Genomic DNA, 20,545 nt, shown 5'->3' with positions numbered 1-20,545 from the left:
CATCAAATGTTACAAAAAAAAGACAATATTAAACAAAGAAACATAGAACAAACATTCTGTGCAACAGTGCAGAATGGATTTCATGTCAACAATTTAGTGTAACAACTATAACATTATAGAATAAACCAGGGGAAAAATATACAAAATAGAAACTAAAGCTTGCAACCCTGCAACTAAACTACTGCATCACAAAAAACAGCGGCTGTATGTATTGGTAACAAGAATGGATTTCCACAAAAATCTTCCAAAATGACTCTCAGTTTGTAAAAAGGATGCTTGGTACCTTACTGCAGTGATACACCCAGGAGATATTGCTTACTTAGTTGCTACCTGTTCATAGATACATTCAACAGACTCGAGAAAAAGGCATCATTTATTCTTGTAAACCAGTTTAACCAAATCCCTACACAGATAGAAATGCTACAATTTAAAGTACATTTTTTACACCTGAGTTTTCTCATAATACCTATTTTTTTTAAATGAAAAATTGCATCTACCCATTGAACTAGAACACTGAAATGCTGTCACAACAATGTCCTCTTAGATCTTGGCTCCACTTGCAATCATCCATCTTGCTCATTTCTGTGGGGTAAAAAAAGGACATCGGTGTTCATTCAACCAATACAAATAAAGAACAGCTAACATGTTCTACCAAGCAGCAGTTATAGTTAAAATATTCATATGACTAAAAGTGGACAAAGGCCTGTTTAGCAGGTAAATAGTTTCATTTAAATAGCATGCGAAGAGAACTAATGAATGATATATCAAAGTCGGAAAGGAACAATATATTTACTTGCCCTGGTCATTATAGAAGCTCACTGGAAAGATGGAGGCTGAGGAGAGACTTGATAGAAGTCTACAAAATTATGAGAGGCATAAGCTTCCCATAATAGTCAGAGGCTTTTTCCAAGGGTCGAAGTGTCAATTACACGGGGACGCAAGTTCAAGGGGGAAACTTTAAGGGCAGACGTTTTTCTTTTAATTAGGGCATCATGATCAGCACAGGCTTGGCGAGCCGAAGGGCCTGTTCTTGCACTGCACTGTTCTTCGTTCTCATTAATTTTAGAACAAATAAATATTTTTCAATACATTTATTATTTTCTAACTTTAAAATACAATTTTCAATTTGGAGGCTTATTGGCCGTGGGTTTCCTCCGGGCACTCCGGTTTCCTCCCGAAAGACGTGCCATTAGATAATTTGGACATTCTGAATTCTCCTGGAATTCTCCCGAACAGGCGCCGGAATGTGGCGACTCTGGGCTTTTCAAATAACTTAGTTGCAGTGTTAATGTAAGCCTACTGTGACAATAAAGATTATTATATTATATATTATATTTATTATGTTATATAGACATTATATTTATATTATATTTTAGATTATATTTATTAGATTACATTATATAATTATTATAATATTATTATTTTTAAAATAAATAAATTTAGAGTACCCAATTCATTTTTTCCAATTAAGGGACAATTTAGTGTGGCCAATCCACCTACCCTACACATCATTGGGTTGTGGGGGCGAAACCCACGCAAACATGGGCAGAATGTGCAAACTCCACACGGACAGTGACCCACAGCCAGGATCGAACCTGGGACCTTGGTGCCGTGAGACAGCAGTGTTACCAACTGCGCCAGCATACTGACCAGCCCTGTACCCCCTCGGCTGTAAAGCTCTCTGGGATATGCTGTGATAATGCAACACGCTAATAAACGTGGTGCAATGGCACTTTGAAAAAGATTATTAACTGAATATAAAGTGCTTTGAGATGCCCGAGAATGTGGTATGGTTCTAAGAGTAGGGATGTCTTGCTTGGTGAGTCCACACCATGAGTTTTGCGTGGGCAGTTTTGGTCTCCTAGTTTGAGGAAGGACATTCTTGCTGTTGAGGGTGTCCAGCGAAGGTTCACCAGACTAATTCCCGGGGTGACAGGACTGACAGATGAAGAAAGACTGGATGGACTGGGCTTGTACTCACTGGAGTTTAGAAGAATGAGAGGGGATCTCATAGAAACATATAAAGTCCTGGAGAGGGAAGTCTACGGAGAGGGAAGTCTATGGAGAGGGATACGGACCCTGGAAGTGTAGAAGATTTTAGTTTAGACGGGAAGCATGGTTAGCGCAGGCTTGGAGGGCTGAAGGGCCTGTTCCTGTGCTGTACTTTTCTTTGTTCTTTGTCCTGATGGGACTGGACAGGCTAGATGCGGGACGTTCAGAACTAGAGGTCACAGCAATAAGGGGTAAGCAATTCAGGACTGAGATGAGGAAGAACTTCTTCTGTCAGAGTTGTGAACTTGTGGAATTCTCTGCCACAGAACAATGTTGGGGCCAGTTCGCTGGATATTTTCAAGAGGGAGCTGGACGTGGCCCTTGCGGCTAAAGGGATCAAATATGGAGAGAAAACGAGAGTAGGGTACTGAATTTGCATGATCAGCCATGATCATATTAAATGGTGGTGAAGGTTTGAAGGGCACCTATTTCCCCCCTTTTATTCTCCATTCCCTTTAAAACAATGATTACAATTCCATTTGCCTTCCCTATTCCTGCTGAACTAGCTTGCTAATATTTTGTGATTTATGTATGGGGATCCCAAAATCCCTCTGTTCTGCAGCTTCCTCGATTTAAATAATATTCAGCTCCTTTATTCTTCCTACCAAAGTGCATAACCTCACAATTTCCTACATTATATTCCACCTGCCAAGTATCTTCCCACTCACTTAGCCTATTTACATCCCTCTATAGACTATTGACCACTTGCCTTCCCACCTGCGTTTGGGTCATTGGCAAACTTGGCAACAATACATTAACTTCCTTTGTCCAAGTCATTATATTATTGTAAATAATTGTGTCCCCAGCACGGATTCCTATGGCATTCCTTTGAGCCACACAATTAACCCTCTGATCTTATTTACCCTCTGCCAATTGGCAGCACGGTATCATAGTGGTTAGCACAATTGCTTCACAGCTCCAGGGTCCCAGGTTCGATTCCCGGCTTGGGTCATTGTCTGTGCGGAGTATGCACGTTCTCCCCGTGTCTGCGTGGGTTTCCTCTGGGTGCTCCGGTTTCCTCCCTCAGTCCAAAGATGTGCAGGTTAGGTGGATTGGCCATGCTAAATTGCCCTTAGTGTCCAAAATTGCCCTTAGTGTTGGGTGGGGTTACTGGGTTATGGGGATAGGGTGGGGGTGTGCGCTTGGGTAGGGTGCTCTTTCCAAGAGCCGGTGCAGACTCGATGGGCCGAATGGCCTCCTTCTGCACTGTAAATTCTATGATTCTATGAATTGGCTTGTTGCTCAGGTAGTAATCCAGAGGCTATCGCCTTTGTAGTTCTGTTTCTAAATTTAGCCCCGAGTTACTCACACACTACGTCACAATTTCTTTCTTCCTCTTTCCTCTGTCATTGGTAGCTATGATGTGGAGATGCCGGCGTTGGATTGGGGTGAGTACAGTAAGAAGTCTTCCAACACCAGGTTAAAGTCCAACAGGTTTGTTTCTAATCACTAGCTTTCAGAGTACTGCACCTTCCTCAGGTGAATGGAAGGAGCACTGCTCCAAAAGCTAGTGATTGGAAACAAACCAGTTGGACTTTAAACTGGTGTTGTAAGACTTCTTACTATTGATAGCTATGTGAAACCTTCCCTCCCACTCCTAGTTCTTCTCCAGCCCCAAAGAAATGTCCTTCACCCTAGCAGGTAAATCCAGTCTTTGGGATCATGCTCCTGGCTGCAGAGAACAGCATCTAACTCCAGGGTAACTTCTCCTCTTCCCTGATGCACCGCAATGGCCAAACCTTGCACTTGGGTTCGTTAACTCTGAAACTTTAAATATAAATGCAAGTGTTTTCCTTTCGAAGATTCAGAAATTATTGTCGGAATAGAGCTGGATAGAATCAGGATGATATTATTCCCAAAACAAATTCATATTTAGAGACAGTTTATTAATCAAGCTATTCCTTTATTTTCACTTTTAACTATCATTTAAAATTAGAAACACAGGAACTAATTTTGTATCTGAATCGGAATCACACAAGAAAACCCAAACCTTCAAATCAAATTTATTTATAAGTCCTACTCCTTTATCTACCCTCATTTAAGTTCCTCTATAAAGCCCATTTATTCTGTCAAATGGCCTTCCCCTACTATTTCCTTCTCTGATGTGACATACTTCCTTTTGATTCTGCCTTGGGGTATTTTTCAAACCTCCGTATGAATGTAAACTATTGAAACGTAAGGAATATAGGACGCGGCAAATAAAAATAGTTCAGGGTATTTCCAAACACCGTGGAACAACAATTACTTACCTGATCAGCAAATGAAGTAGGCATCTTCTGCTCAACTTCCTTCCCCATTTCTGTTCCTGACACTGATTTCTGATATGGGTGCTCCTGTACAGGTATCCTATTAAAGCCAAGCAACATAAAACTCTTAGTGTTTCCACACCACTTTGAGTAATGTTATTTCCAGAATTCAAGGACAGGAGACAGATGCATTCAGCGGTTGATGAGGGAATATTATTATTTTTTAAAAAACTTTCTCCTGAGCAAAATCAGGGCTGTAAATTCCATTCTGTAATCAGTAAGTCCACAGTACTCTTTATCAACCACGTTAACACTGCAGGGGATGGGAGCATCTGAAAAATGGTCAACAGGAAAAATATCATACCCGAGACATCCCTCCTCCCAATTATATCAAAACAATTTCACTTTAGGCAATTAAAATAAGTTCCAGGTCATTTAATAGCTTCGATTCTTTGTTTCTAAAATGACAGTTAACAGATTCTCTGTCGCTGATGTTCTGCCGATCCACAAGCTGAAATGGACCTTCAGGGAGAGAGCATTCATGAAGAAATTTATTTTGCCCTTTTAGGAAAAGAGAAACCAAAATGTGATGGAGCATTGAAAAACGTGCTGTAATGTGCCCAATCTAGTGCAGATCCATGAGGGTCTGTGTACCATGATCTCTGTCATGAAGGAGTCTATGTGGAGCATCAGTTCTGCACTTGACCCTGAGCACGGAGTGCAGAGCCTCCTCCATTGACAGAGTGCCGACTCTCATGGAGAGGCAGCTCCAGGAACAGAATAAGGGGTTCCTGTGGTGACACTCTGACCTGCAATCCAGCACACTGACTGTGATTTCAGGAGGTCACTGCCAGTGTGAGAGATGTCTAGTCTCTCTGCTAGGTACGCGTCCATCAATGTTCAGCAGGGAGGTCCAAACATACCTCATGCTGGTGGACGAGGTGCCTCTCACCTCTGTGGGCTTTGCTCAGAGGGCTCTAGATGAGAGCACCAGCTCCTCCGCCCCTCTTCTAGTGGCTGCTACATCTGAGATGCCCTGGTGATTACGTGTCCAGGGTGCTCAGGCTCCACCGGCCAGAGGACAATCGTCAAGTCAAGATCATCACAGCCACCAGAAAAGCCGAGCCAGCAGGCTGCCTCCAATGCCAGTGTCAGTGAGGGGGTTCAGTGAGAACAACACCTGCAAAAGTAAGTTGAAGGCACCCTGAACACAACAAGGGACTTATTACGGGTGACATTATTTGTGTTCATTATTTTGAAATTTGTGTTCAGTTTGGCAGCTCCAATTACTTTGTCGATGTACCATTTGTCAACATTCTCTGGTGATTATTCTCTTTGTCTACTATGTACATACTGTGTACGCTCCCTCGGCCGCAGAAAAATACTTTTCACTGTACTTTGGTACACGTGGCAATAAATCAAATCAAGATCAGCATTGTATGTTCTACATTGGTGCATCGATAATAACATAAACATTGCTTTTGCTTTAATGGGCTACGTTGGTTTTTTGTTTGAAATAGGTGCCAGATGCAGTACAGGCTTGTTTTGGTCTGGTCTAACATATCACGACTGTTTGTAAAGGAGACAGTGCCATTGGCATGAGGAAGCACCAATGTTTGAGATGCCTAGCTGAAGGTTGGCAAGGTCAAGGCTGGTGTCCCTGCCTCCCTGAACATTCACCTCATTTGCCTCCAATGTGTCACCCTGTGCCACCACGGACTCTTCATCAGACCCATCACTGAAGTTATCTGCTCTGGCCTGCGGAGCTGTCTTACTTTCTTCAGCCTCCACTGGTAGTGCCAGATTGTGCAGGGCGCGGCATGTTACGACTGTAAGGCAGACATGCTCTAGAGCATGCTCCCTCTGATCGGTCCAGGCTTTTGAAGCACATCTTGAGCAGCCCAATGGCCCTCTCTATCACCATCTTTGTGGAGGGATATCTCCTGTTGTATCTCTCCTCCGCCTCTGTTCCTGGGAGCTGTAGTGGGGTCATCAGCCACTTCAAGGGATAGCCCACATCACCCAGCCATCCATCCAATTGTGCAGGAGCCATGAACAGATTCCGTACCTGAGAGTGCAGCAAGATGCAAGCATCATGTGAATTGCCAGGGTAAACGCTGCCATGCCTCTTGGTCTCTCTGTCAGGTTCTCTCAGCCTGTTGGGTAATGGATGAATGTGCTGACATGTCTGAAGATAGCATCTGTAATGAACTTGGCGCAGCTGTGTGCAGCTGATTAGGACACCCTAAACAAACCCTCCCACTGACCCCTGGAACTAACTGGTGGAGTAGAAGGTGAGGACCACAGTGGTCTCCAAAACCACTGGCATGGGGTGTCCGTCCATGTAGTTGGAGGCGATTTCTGGCCAATCATCTTGCATGTTGCTGTCACAGTGTCCAGAGAGAGGTGAAGCCTCCTTCAGCACTGGACCTCAGATATTTGGAGATAGTTGGAACGCTGCCTGTACATTCTACCTGCTGGGTAATGGTGTCTTCTGCAGACTCTACTGCCTTGACCTCTCTGCTGGCCCTGCACCAGCTGAACCTGTGCCTCTCCCCTCAAAGATCTGGGATGTTACTTGCGCTCACTTGACCTCCTCTCCCTCTTACCCCAATCATCCACTTCACAGGAGGTCCCACCAGATGAGTGTACAATCGCCATTGTATCAGATGCACAAGGACCTGTGTACAAGGGTGCACTATGCTGCAATTCTCAACAAACCTTCCAGGGAAGTTACGGTCCTGAATACAAGCATAATCCAAAGAAAACCTGAAAATTCTGCACTGGCACAGTAACAAATTCACAGTGAGACTAAAAATGTTTGTGCTCCGGAGGCCGTTTGTCCTGTAGTTGGATGAGGATTTGATAAAAGCATGTTGGCCACCCACTCGTCTTGCCCATGCAACTAGTGAAAAATCACATGAGCAACGTAAAATCACTTGCTTTTGGCCGTATAATTGTCACCAGGCGCAGAACAGGCTCTCCTGTGTGCCTGCTGACCTTGATACTGTGCGCGCAGAAATGAAAAGCAAACCCAACTTAATTTGATGTTATTTTGTGTTCAGTCGGCTCAATCACGTGCCCAACCTCCGAATGTAAAACTCAGGCCAATGATGCATTTGTAGTCTTTTAATTTTGTATACTGTATTCACTGCTCATTAAGCAGTCTCCTCTGCACTGGGGACTTCAAATGTAGATGGTTGATCATCTTGTAGAACACCTCCCTTCAGTCTGGAAGCAATGATTCTGGCTTTAAACCTCCATCCCATTCTCGCTCGGGGAGCCTTGCCCACAGTCTCCCGCGCAATTCTTTTTTTTATAAATTTAGTGTACCCAACTCATTTTTTCCAATTATGGGGCAATTTAGCATGGCCAATCCACCTACCCTGCGCATCTTTGGGTTGTGGGGGCAAAATCCACACAAACATGGCGAGAATGCGCAAACTCCACACGGACAGTGACCCAGAGCTAGGATCGAACCTGGGACCTCAGTGCCGTGAGGCAGCAGGGCTAACCACTGCGCCACCATGCTGCCCACCTCCTGCGCAATTCTAACAAAACTCAAATGTAAGCTTCAGGACCAGCATCTCACCTTTCAATTAGGAATTTTGCAGCCATCCAAACTGTTTAACAATTGAGTCATAATCACGGCTCCCATTCTTTTTGGTCAGCATTGATGGCAATGATTTTGCTTTTGTCATGTTTCAGCTTCTCGAGATTCAACTTTAATTTCTTTACTTGTCCCTTTACCACCCCCTTTGCTTTGCACCATCAGCCCTTTCACCATTTAATCACACTTACCTTTCAACCTAACATAGACCCTTCCTTCCTTTCTCTGCATTTGCTTAAAACCTGTTACATCTCAACTTCTTCCAGTTCTGATAATGTGTTATTTTCCTCTCCATCAATGCTGCCTCAGCATTTCCTGTTTTTTGTTTCTGTATCTCCAGAATAACCGATGTCTGACAACCTGCCCTTGGAATCTCTCCCCTCTTGCCCAGTTCCCTTTTGCAATGCATAGACAGGATCGGTATTCACGTACTATACTTTGCTCTTTCCCTGACCACTACACTACCAGGCTCTTTGTTGGAGGCCAATTATCTAGGCCCCAGGACATTACTATAGGAGTTCCACAGGGTAGTATCCTAGACCCAACCATCTTCAGAGACCATCTTTACATCATGAAGTCAGAAATGTGGATGTTTACTGGTAATTGCAGAGTTCAGTATCATTTACAAATCTTCAGATAATGAAGCAGTCTATGTTTGCATGCAGTAAGGCCCTGCCAGCTTTCTTCAGGCTTAAACTGTGGCAACATTCACACCACAAATGCTGAGCAATGACCATCTCCAACAAGAGAAAGCCTCACCACCGTCTCTTGGCATTCAATGGTATTGTCACTGTTGAAATCCCTAGTATCAGTATCCTTGGGGTCACTATTGCCCAGAAAGTTAACAGGACCAGCAGTATATTGTGGCTATAAGAGCAGATCGGAGGCTAAACATTCGGTGACTCACCTCCCCACAGCCTTTCTATCACCTACAAGACACAAGTAAGGGCTGCAATGGAATGTGGTCCAGTTACTGGGGTGAGTGCAGCTCCACAAATACTTTAGAAGCTTGACACCAATAAAGCAGTCCATTTCAAGCACTCACTTTCAAGATCCCCTTCAAGTTCCACATCATCCTGACTTAGAAATATATCTCCATTTCTTCCCTGTCGCTGGGTCAAAATTCTGGAACTTCTGAACAGGACTGTGGGAGTACCCACACCACAGACTTATAGTGGCTCAAGACAGAGGCTCACTGCCATCTTCTCAATGAAAATCGCTTATTGTCACGAGTAGGCTTCAATGAAGTTACTGTGAAAAGCCCCTAGTCGCCACATTCCGGCGCCTGTTCGGGGAGGCTGGTACGGGAATTGAACCGTGCTGCTGGCCTGTCTGGGTCTGCTTTAAAAGCCAGCGATTTAGCCCCGTGTGCTAAACCAGCCCCTGAATGGGCAATAAATATTGGCCGTAACAGTGATGGGCACATCCATTGAATTAAAAAAAATGAAATAATATTTGTCATTATACATCTGACTAGCTTAAATAGATACGTTAACATATAAAATCTGTTAAGCTCAACTGCACATTGTTCTACTTTATGCTCGACTCTCCACAGGAGACTGTGTTTAATCGAAGCATTTTCAGAGGTGATAAATTGTAACACTTAATTCTATTGAGATATATCCCAGTCTTTTGCACCGCTATCGATTTTGATCACTTAATGTTTTATTAAGCTCTAACTCAGTCGCATACCTGTGTGCTCCTGTACTTGCGAAGGAGTATATTTCCCTTCTGTACCCCTCCCCATACACCCTCTCCCCATTATAGAACATAGAACAGTACAGCACAGAACAGGCCCTTCAGGCCCTCGATGTTGTGCCGAGCAATGATCACCCTACTCAAACCCACGTATCCACCCTATACCCGTAACCCAACAACCCCCCCTTAACCTTACATTTAGGACACTACGGGCAATTTAGCATGGCCAATCCACCTAACCCGCACATCTTTGGACTGTGGGAGGAAACCGGAGCACCCGGAGGAAACCCACGCACAAAGACACCTAAAGACACCAAAGTGGAGGGGGAGGTATTTTGCCCAGTTTAAAGGCATTCTTTAGATTCTCCCTCTCCACGTGCTTTGCAATTACAATGTTAACGTGGTTGATAATTTCTCTTTTACTGATAGAAGAGAAGCATTACATTCCCTGTAGGGGAGAAAAATGTTGATATTTTAAAACATTTATATTATATAGTTGCTCAGTAGCTGGTAGCCTTCTTGTACCTTGCCCAAGTCACCATTCTGTGTGTGTGTGCGTGCGCGCCTGGGGGAGGTGGGGGGTGAAAGGGAAGGGAAGCCACAACCAAATCTATCCTTATATTCAATCCAACATCTGCACACCAGCTACTTCCAGTACAGATGAGGAGGAGGACTTCAAGCCTTTGTTTAATTTTCCTCTCATCGGCCCAGGTAAACTAAAGGCTGCTCCAAATGAGATACTCTATTTCAGCAAACACTAGGGAACGTATTGGCTCTTCACAGTCTATAGTAATAGATTAACACAAGAATCTTCAGAAGAAACATCTTTCCTCAATTATCAATATTGCACATGCAGACTGTTGTCTGCTCATGCTGCTCCCGTACGACAAGTGGCGAAAGTGACCGTTAGCCTCCAGCAGAGAACCAGCTCCTCAGAAGATGCTGCTAGAGCACAACATTTCCAAGCTTATTGCTCTGACCTCATTACTTAGGATGGTGCTGGAGAACAACAAATGAAACAGTATAGGAACAGACTATTCAGCCAATCATGTCCCACTGGTGGTCTGTCCTTGTTATCACTTTTGTCTCCCTTCACTCAGCCAGTCAAATCTTGTAACATATATTTTGCCAAAGCCTGCCCTGTATTGAACTGTGATGCGGTGCAGCATTCACTGTATGAAAGGCTCGAGAGCACTTTCCTTTCCGACACAGAACCATAAATCCCAAAACTATCTGCATGCAATATTAATAGTTTCAACACGAATATAATGTCTGAATGGGTAAAATCGCTTATTCCGATATAGCAATTAGAATTGTTTTAATATCTTTTTTAAATTGCAAAATTAATTTGAAGTAAAAATTGCCCCAGCAGTTTAAATTTAATAGAGTGCTAAACTTCACAATTTCCTTCAATTAGGAGCCCCAAGCTGTTCAATTACACTAAGCAGCTGGGACCCAGAATAACTTCTCACTGCAGTTCCAACAGCTCATTCTAACTTTGCATTATACAATGGGTGGGAGTTTTCTGCCGTACCCACTGCAAGAATCGTCATGGGCGGGACGGGGACCATTTATAGGTCCGGTGGCCTCGGGCGGGAATTTCTGATCTCAGGATGGGCGTGGCCGGAAATCCCACCCCATAATTTCACTCACCAGTCGCCGAGTCTGAATATGGTCTTCCTATATTTTTAAAAATAAATTTAAAGTACCCAATTAATTTTTCCAATTAAGGGACAGCACGGTGGCACAGTGGTTAGCACTGCTGCCTCACTGCACTGAGGTCGCAGGTTCAATCCCGTCTCTGGGTCACTGTCCGTGTGGAGTTTGCACATTCTCCCCGTGTCTGCGTAGGTCTCACCCCCACAACCCAAAAGATGTGCAGGTTAGGTGGATTGGCCAGGCTAAATTGCCCCTTAATTGGAAAAAATGAATTGGGTACTCTAAATTTATTTTTTAAAAGGGGCAATTTAGTGTGGCCAATCCACCTACCCTGCGCATCTTTTTGGGTTGTGGGGGTGAGACCCACGCAGACACGGGGAGAATGTGCAAACTCCACACGGACAGTGACCCAGAGACGGAATTGAACCTGGGACCTCGGTGCAGTGAGGCAGCAGTGCTAACCACTGTGCCACCGTGCTGCCCTCGTCTTCCTTTATTTTTTAAAAACCAAGTTCCCTGTTAATTTCTCTCACCAGAGGAACCAAACACAAAACTTTGTTCGTCTTATCTTGCAAAGCCTAGCGTTATTTGGAGATCATTTTTTAAAAAGGATGCTTTTCAAATTTTTGTTCAGGAGAACTTGCTTGTTTAATTTCCATAGCATTATGCAGAATTACATAGAATATATGGCACAGGCCCAACCAGTCTATGTAGGTGTTTATGCTCCACTCAAACATCCTCCCCTCTCTTCTCAGTTAAATCTCTCAACCGTTTATTCTCTATTTCTTCATAGGCTTGTCTCGTTTTCCCTTAAATCCATCTACTATACTACTTGTTTTCACCATCCCTTGTGGTAGCGAGTTCTACATTCTTACAACTATCCAAAAGTTTCTTCTGAACTCCTTATTGGATTACTCGGTGACTATCTTATATCGATGGCCTCTAGTCAAGCTATTCTCCACAAGAAGAAACATTCTCTCTGCACCCACTCTTATCAAAAAGTTGTCCAGCTCATCAAACCTTTCCTCATACACACTCAAGCATTTCTAGTATTGTCATAGTAAATCTTATGCGCACCCATCCAAGTGCCTCTATATCCTTTTTATAATATGGTCACCAGAACTGCATACATTACTCTAAGAGTGGTCTAATCAAGGCTCAATCAGGATTTTCCTTTTCAATTCTACCCCTCTGAAAATAAACTTTGTCCGTGGTCTGCTTTTTATTTCTGACCTTGCTAACCTCTGCTGCACCTTTCAATGATTAATGTATTTGTACACAATTGGGATCTGCTTCCCCAGCTAGACTTCCACCGTCCAATTTTCCACTTCTCTAGTCTTCCTATCATAACGTACCAACTCACAATTATCCACGTTGAACTTAATTTGCCAATTAATTCTGCATCAACAATAGGCTGAGAATGGCACAAGACCAACAATTATTTAATTGATTTGTATGGGGGAGTATTCTGAAGAAGCCAATTGAAACTTAAAAGCTCTGCATAACTGAATGGAACTTGGCTTGTTACAGTTATTTTAGTTCTTTAAAAAAAGAATTGCACATTGGGAAAAAAAACAACATACAAGTTAGATGCCTTACCCTCTGATATTGTAAGGTTCTTCTGGTGGTCGGGTTCCCTGTTGCTGCATCATCATATTATGATACTGACCCATTCTTTCATCAGATCGACTGTACAAAGGCATTCTGGCTTGTGGCTGGCCATTTATCTGATGAGGTGGGATACGATGACGTGACGTCCCCAACATGGAGTGAGGAGGTCGCCGAGTTGCATAAGGGTTTGGGTTGAAAAGAGATGGAGAGGGAGCTGGATAGACAGATGAATGTGAAAGAATGCCATGAGGCCCTTGGATTCCTGGATGCATTCCAGGCCCCCTGTATATCAGTCCACCTGGCTGTGCACTCTGTCTTTTAGCAGCAGCATTATGACTGTCTAAATCCAGAATTTCCTTTGGACTTTCGGGCCTTTCCTGTTCTTTGTTTAATTTCTCCTCCTTTATGGTGTGTGACATATTGCTGGTCCCCTGGCTGGTGTCTTTGTTTTCTTTAGAGTTTCCATTCAGCCCTTCTTGTGTTGCATTTGCTGGTGCATGACTGTCCACCGACCCCTCCGAACCTGGCAAAGGAACGCCAGGCCCTGGTGTTTTCCCATTTCCGTTCTGCACTGATAAGTGGCTAGACTGCTGGAGATGATGGCCTGTTGGGGATAGGGCCTGGGGCCAGTCCTCTGTAGGATAACCCTGCCCTTGAGGGTATGCGTAATAATGAGGATGCTGATATTGGTGGTACGGCGATTGAATTTGCTGCTGGGAAGCATGATATGAATAACATTGGACTTGATGCTGATATGCAGGGAAGATCCCTGGTGACAACTGCTGAGGAAAATTTGGATTTGGAAAAGGCTGCCGGTTCGGGAATGTCTGGGGTCCGCCCATGCTTCGTCCAAAGGGCCTGCAGCCACGGGTCATACCATACTGACCAGCAACAGAGTAGTCTGGATTATGTCCGTACTGTGTGTGGGGCATCATTCCCAACATCCCAGCATTATTTCCATTATTTTTTCCCTGTTTGCCTTGTGTTAAAGCGTTGGCATTTTTCACAGAATTCTCATTTGTGTTCACCAAACTTGTGGAAGCTGACTGGTCTGAGGATTCAGTGTAATGTGTGGAGTTGGAAACATTTTGGTTAACCTGGTTATCATTCTGATCCTTGACCTCAGCTTCTTTCTGATTTTTTACTTTTTTCTCTCTGCCTACTCTGCCACTGAGCTTTTTATTGTTCTTTGCCCTGCTCTTCACAGCCCTTTTTTTTGAGTCTGAAATTTGTTTGTTTGGCCCCTTTTGTGTCTTTACAACCGGACTGGCAATATCTTTCAATTTGATGTCTTGCGTGTCCCCTTCTTCGATATTGATGGATCTTAACCCGTTACTTTGACTCTCGCTTGTTCCTGGTTCAGTAAAGTTGGCCGAGTTCAGTTTGATGTCACCTTCGGGGGGCTGTGCGGTTGTCTGTTCAGTAATTGGAGGAGAGATTCCTGAATCTTTGTATTGCTGTTTCTGCTCCCCTCCGGCCGACGTGTTTTTGATTGGCTCCGTCTCTGTTCAAGGACAAACAAATTACATTCAGCAACGGCTATTATCAAATTTAAGATTTTTAATCTTTAATCTTTGCAGGAGAGGTTGGGGTTAGGGAGAGGGGTGAGATTGAACTAGTGGTGACTCGCTCCCATATTAATTGACTGCGGCTCATTGGAGAATGATGTGCAAAATAAACATGTCAATTCAAAACATTTGTGTGAGGAAGAGGATAGCGATGGGAGGAAACAAAGTTAATTTATAGAAGAGCAACATTCTGCGGAAGATGGAAATTCAAAATAGAAACAAAGTGCTAGAAAAACTCATGTCTGGCAGCATCTGTGCAGAAACAGAGTTAACTTTGAGTCCAACACGAGTCCTCTTCAGAACTAAAGACGTGTAGGAATGTGATGGATTTTATGCTGTTGAAAATGGGGAGAGCGACAGGTTTTAAAAAAAAAATCTTATTGCCACAAGTAGGGATTAACACTACAATAAAGTTACTGTGAAAAGCCCCGAGCCGCCACATTTTGGCACCTGTTTGGGTACACGGAGGGAGAATGCAGAACGTCCGAATTACCTAACGGTGCGTCTTTCGGGACTTGCAGAAGGAAACCCACACAGACACAGGGAGAACATGCAGATTCTGCACAGGCAGTGACCCAAGCTGGGAATCGAACCCGGGACCCTGGTGCTGTGAAGCAACAGTGCTACCCACTGTGCTAGCGTACCGTGGAGCAAAAGAGGCCATGGATAGGTTAGAGCCCAGGGAGATAAAACAACAACAATGTTACGTAACACAGGCAAAAGGAGCGGTAATGATGGTATTAAAGACACAAAGCTTGGTCAGAGTACGTGTTAATAGCAGAATAAAGATTAGTGCTATCTGAAAGCAACACGAGAATACAATCTGACTCGAGCGGAAATTCAAAATAGAGGGCAAAGTTCAAGATCTGAAGTTGTTGAATTCAATGTTGAGTGCAGAAGACTATGAGGTGCCTAACTGGAAGATGAGATTATGTTCCTCCAGCTTGCATTATGCTTCACTGGGACATTATGGCAGGCTGAGGACAGAAACGTGAGCATGAGAACGATATGGCAAATTGAAATGCCAAGTGACAGGAAGGTCAGGGTCTTGTCTGCAGACTGAGCAAAGGTGCATTATAAAGCGGTTATACATGCTGCGTTTAGTCTCCCACTGTAGAGATCGCAATTTGAGGAACAAATACAGTAGACTAAATTGAAAGAAGTACATGTAAATCACTGCTTCACCTGGAAGGACTGTTTGGGGCCTTGGACAGTGAGGAGGGGAGAGATAAATGGCCAAGTGCTACACCTCCTGCGATGCATGGGAAGGGGGTGATAGAGGAGTGAACCAGGGTGTCACAGAGGGAATCAATTCATTTAATTTTAGCTTCTGCAAAAACCCCATTCAAAATGTCTTTCTTTAAACAAACAAAATGTACAGTTGATCACCTGGACTTCAGCTTTGGACATGTAAGCACATTTACCTCGAGTTTCATCAATATCTTCTGGCATCTCAGTATCCTGTGGTGTTTCCAATGAATCAGCACAGTCTTCTAATGCTGGTTCGAGAGGTTGCACGCTAGATATATGCTGCTGGGCTCCACCATGCTGTTGTTGTGGTACTGGTGCATGTGGGTCAGAAAGATATACTGAAGAATGTCCTGGCGGACAGACTGGGGCAGAAAGTTGTTGCATTGCAATCATCTCTGGACTAGACAGCATCGAATCAATGTGGAGCCCTTGATGTGGAGGTCTTAGGAAAGGAGGAGGCATTCTCTGCATATTGGGTGTTTGGGGCGAATTCGGAAGTCTGGGATATCCGGGTGGCCCATTCTGAGGTAGACAACCTGGCTGTTCTGGCCAGTGATTGAGTGGCACAGATGGTCTCATTAGATTGTGCTCCACCAGTTGGGAAAATGGGCGATGTTGTGACTGTAGGGACTGACCTGGACCAACCAGTGGATTCTTTTCAACAGGTCCTAAAGATCTTTCAATTGAGCCGTCATTATGGCCATTCCATGCGTGACGAGGTCCATGGCATGGGCCATTTGGATGACCATATGGGTTGTACACATGCCTCCCCTGAAAATCAGAGTTTGGCTGATGAAGTGGCCTCTCTAGGCGATGGGCTGTATATCCTGGTTGAAATGGTTGGCTTGGGTACATACTTCCTTCCTGAGGTGGAGCACTCACTGTTCCAGGTGGCACCGATGGGGGTCTAGGACCTAGAGAGGGTCCATGTACTGGTCCAGCATAAGTTGTTTTATTTCCAGGTCCCACCATCCGGGGCCCCTGATGTTCATTCACAGTCACTTGATGCTGTAATTAGACAAAAATATATCGTAGTTCAACAATTTATCTCTCTCAAACATTTTAAGGAAGTCACACAATGTTTGTCAAATCATTTGGAAAAACAGACTCAATAACTATTATAGGCAGAGCAAAGACTAGTTCCCAAGTTGTTGAGAATTATACTGTTTTGTGTTGATATGTTAAAACAGCAACATTTTAGGAATTGTAACAAGGGGTTTATAATATTAATAATAATCTTTATTATTGTCACAAGTAGACTTACATTAACACTGCAATGAAGTTACTGTGAAAATCCCCTAGTTGCCATATTCCAGCACCTGTTCAGAAACACCGAGGGAGAATTCAGAATGTTCAATTCACCTAACAAGCACGTCTTTCGGGACTTGTGGGAGGAAACCGGAGCACCCGGAGGAAATCCAGGCAGACACGGCAAGAATGTTCAGACTCCGCACAGAAAGTGACCCACAGTGACCCAAGCTGGGAATCGAACCCCGCTCTCTGAGCTGTAAAGCAACAGTGCTAACCATTGTGCTATCGTGCTGCCCTAACTTTAGCTTTTAATCTATCCTCGCTGACATTCCTAGATATTACAGAGGAGTTGAGGATTCCAAGTAAATAATTGTCCATGATGAAAATAGCTTTATAGACACCTTCAATCATTTTACGGTGCAACATTTGATTTGTAGTGTCTTGATGTTATAAACTTTATTTTCAACCCGTTGATCTGCGAAGTGGGTTAGCTGAAGAGTGACATTTGGAAATATACGTTTGCTGTTGGACTGGTTCAGCTTCTGTAATGGAAGCTCTAACTTCATCTGCCTTACCTGTAATACTTCTTGCATTAAAACATATGCACTTCAGGCCACCAGACCCGCTGTGTTCAGCAACATCTCCCTGTCTGCTCTGCCTCAGTGTATGGCTCTGAGGCAGAGCCGACAGGGAGATGTTGCTGAACACCTTACAGCCTTAGAGCTTCCATTACAGAGAACTGGTTGAGGGAAGGACAGGATTGGCAGCTAAACGTTCCAGGATTTAGAGGTTTCAGGCAGGATAGAGGGGGATGTAAAAGAGGTGGCGGAGTTGTGCTACTAGTTAGGGAGAATATCACGATTGTACTGCTGGAGGCCACCTCAGAGAGCAGTGAGGCTATATGGGTAGAGATCAGGGATAAGAAGTGTGCAGTCACAATGTTGCGGTTTGTTGTGATGGGAGACTTCAACTTTCCCAATATTGACGGGGACTCACTTAGCGCTAGGGGCTTAGACGGGGCAGAGTTTGTAAGGAGCATCCAGGAGGGCTTCTTAAAACAATATGTAGACTGTCCAACTAGGGAAGGGGCTGTACTGGACCTGGTATTGGGGAATGAGCCTGGCCAGGTGGTAGACGTTTCAGTAGGGGAGCATTTCGGGAACAGTGACCACAATTCAGTAAGTTCAGCTGGTGGACAAGGATAAGAGTGGTCCTAGGGTGAATGTGCTAAATTGGGGGAAGGCTAATTATAACAATATTAGGCTGGAACTGAACAACCTAGATTGAGGGTGGATGTTTGAGGGTAAATCAACATCTGACATGTGGGAGGCTTTCAAGCGCCAGTTGAAAGGAATTGAGGACCGGCATGTTCCTGTGAGGAAGAAGGATAAATACGGCAAACTTCAGGATCCTTGGATAACGAGAGATATTGTAGGCCTCGTCAAAAATAAAAAGAAGGTATTTGTCAGGGCGAGAAGGCTGGGAACAGATGAAGCCTGTGTGGAATATAAGGAAAGCAGGAAGGAACTTAAGCAAGGAGTCAGGAGGGCTAGAAGGGGTCACGAAGAGTCATTGGCAAATAGGGTTAAGAAAAATCCCAAGGCTTTTAACACGTACATAAAAAGCAAGAGGGTAGCCAGGGAAAGGGTTGGCCCACTGAAGGATAGGCAAGGGAATCTATGTGTGGAGCCAGAGGAAATGGGCGAGGTACTAAATGAATACTTTGCATCAGTATTCACCAAAGAGAAGGAATTGGTGGATGTTGAGTCTGGAGAAGGGTGTGTAGATAGCCTGGGTCACATTGAGATCCAAAAAGACGAGGTGTTGGGCTTCTTGAAAAAATTAAGGTAGATAAGTCCCCAAGGCCTGATGGGATCTACCCCAGAATACTGAAGGAGGCTAGAGAGGAAATTGCTGAGGCCTTTACAGAAATCTTTGGATCCTCACTGTCTTCAGGTGATGTCCCACAGTGTTCCTTTGTTTAAGAAGGGTAGCAAGGATAATCCAGGGAACTACAGGCCGATGAGCCTTACGTCAGTGGTAGGGAAATTACTGGAGAGAATTCTTCGAGACAGGATCTACTCCCATTAGGAAGCAAATGGACATATTAGTGAGAGGCAGCATGGTTTTGTGAAGGGGAGGTCGTGTCTCACTAACTTAATAGAGTTTTTCGAAGAGGTCACAAAGATGATTGATGCAGGTAGGGCAGTGGATGTTGTCTATATGGACTTCAGTAAGGCTTTTGACAAGGTCCCTCATGGTAGAATGGTACAAAAGGTGAAGTCACACGGGATCGGGGTGAGCTGGCAAGGTGGATACAGAACCGGCTAGGTCATAGAAGGCAGAGAGTAGCAATGGAAGGATGCTTTTCTAATTGGAGGGCTGTGACTAGTGGTGTTCCGCAGGGATCAGTGCTGGGACCTTTGCTGTTCATAGTATATATAAATGATTTGGAAGAAAATGTAACTGGTCTGATTAGTAAGTTTGCAGACGACATAAAGGTTGGTGGAATTGCGGATAGCGATGAGGACTGTCAGAGGATACAGCAGGATTTAGATCGTTTGGAGACTTGGGCGGAGAGATGGCAGATGGAGTTTAATCCGGACAAATGTGAGGTAATGCATTTTGGAAGGTCTAATGCAGGTAGGGAATATACAGTAAATGGTAGAAGCCTCAAGAGTATTGAAAAGTCAGAGATCTAGGTGTACAGGTCTACAGGTCACTGAAAGGAGCAACATAGGTGGAGAAGGTAGTCAAAAAGGCATATGGCAGGCTTGCCTTCAGTGGCCGGGGCGTTGAATATAAGAATTGGCAAGTCATGTTGCAGCTGCATAGAACCGTAGTTAGGCCACACTTGGAGTGTAGTGTTCAATTCTGGTCGCCACACTACCAGAAGGCTTTAGCGAGGGTGCAGAAGAGATTTACCAGGATGTTGCCTGGTATGGAGGGCATTAGCTATGAGGAGCAGTTGAATAAACTTGGTTTGTTCTCAGTGGAACGACTGATGTTGAGGGGTGATCTGATAGAGGTCTACAAAATTATGAGTGGCATAGACAGAGTGGATCAGAGGCTTTTCCCCAGGGTAGAGGGGTCAATTACTAGGGGGCATAGGTTTAAGGTGCGAGGGGCGAGGTTTAGAGTGGATGTACGAGGCAAGTTTTTTTTAAACAGAGGGTAGTGGGTGCCTGGAACTCGTTGCCGGAGGAGGTGGTGGAAGCAGGGACGATAGTGACATTTAAGGGGCATCTTGACAAATACATGAATAGGATGGGAATAGAGGGGTACGGACCCAGGAAGTGTAGAAGATTGTAGTTTAGTCAGGCAGCATGGTCGGCATGGGCTTGGAGGGCTGAAGGGCCTGTTCCTGTGCTGCACTTTTCTTTGTTCTTGTTATTCGGATATCGCTGACGTGTGTGCGTGGGTTTCCTCCGAGTGCTCCAGTTTCCTCCCACAGTCCAAAGATGTGCAGGCTAGGTGGATTGGCGATTCTACATTGGCCTTAGTATCCAAAAAAGTTAGATGGGGTTACTGGGATAGGGTGGAGGTCTGGGTTTAAGTAGGGTGCTCTGGAATCGCAGCCCTGGGTCACTGTCTGTATG

The 20,545-nt window shown here is 44.4% G+C and overlaps 1 protein-coding gene across 2 annotated transcripts in view; it reads right to left on the bottom strand.

Annotated features, from left to right (window-relative positions):
• Window positions 1-478: 478 nt before the first annotated feature.
• The window catches only part of LOC119954732 (cat eye syndrome critical region protein 2-like), a 109,160-nt gene continuing 89,093 nt past the window's right edge, over window positions 479-20,545 (bottom strand). For both annotated transcript variants that reach the window (XM_038780254.1, XM_038780253.1), the window contains exons 16-19: window positions 15,869-16,703; window positions 12,865-14,380; window positions 4,302-4,398; window positions 479-582 (exon numbers count right to left, since the gene is read on the bottom strand). In XM_038780254.1, the coding sequence (XP_038636182.1) occupies window positions 577-582; window positions 4,302-4,398; window positions 12,865-14,380; window positions 15,869-16,703 (2,454 nt within the window). In that variant the 3' untranslated portion in view covers window positions 479-576. The remainder of the gene's footprint in view (window positions 583-4,301; window positions 4,399-12,864; window positions 14,381-15,868; window positions 16,704-20,545) is intronic.

This window comes from Scyliorhinus canicula, chromosome 20 (genome assembly GCF_902713615.1).
Source record: "Scyliorhinus canicula chromosome 20, sScyCan1.1, whole genome shotgun sequence".
In the NCBI taxonomy this organism is placed as follows: domain Eukaryota; kingdom Metazoa; phylum Chordata; class Chondrichthyes; order Carcharhiniformes; family Scyliorhinidae; genus Scyliorhinus; species Scyliorhinus canicula.
Note: the sequence above shows the minus strand (reverse complement) of the source record. Positions and strands in the feature narration are given on the sequence as shown.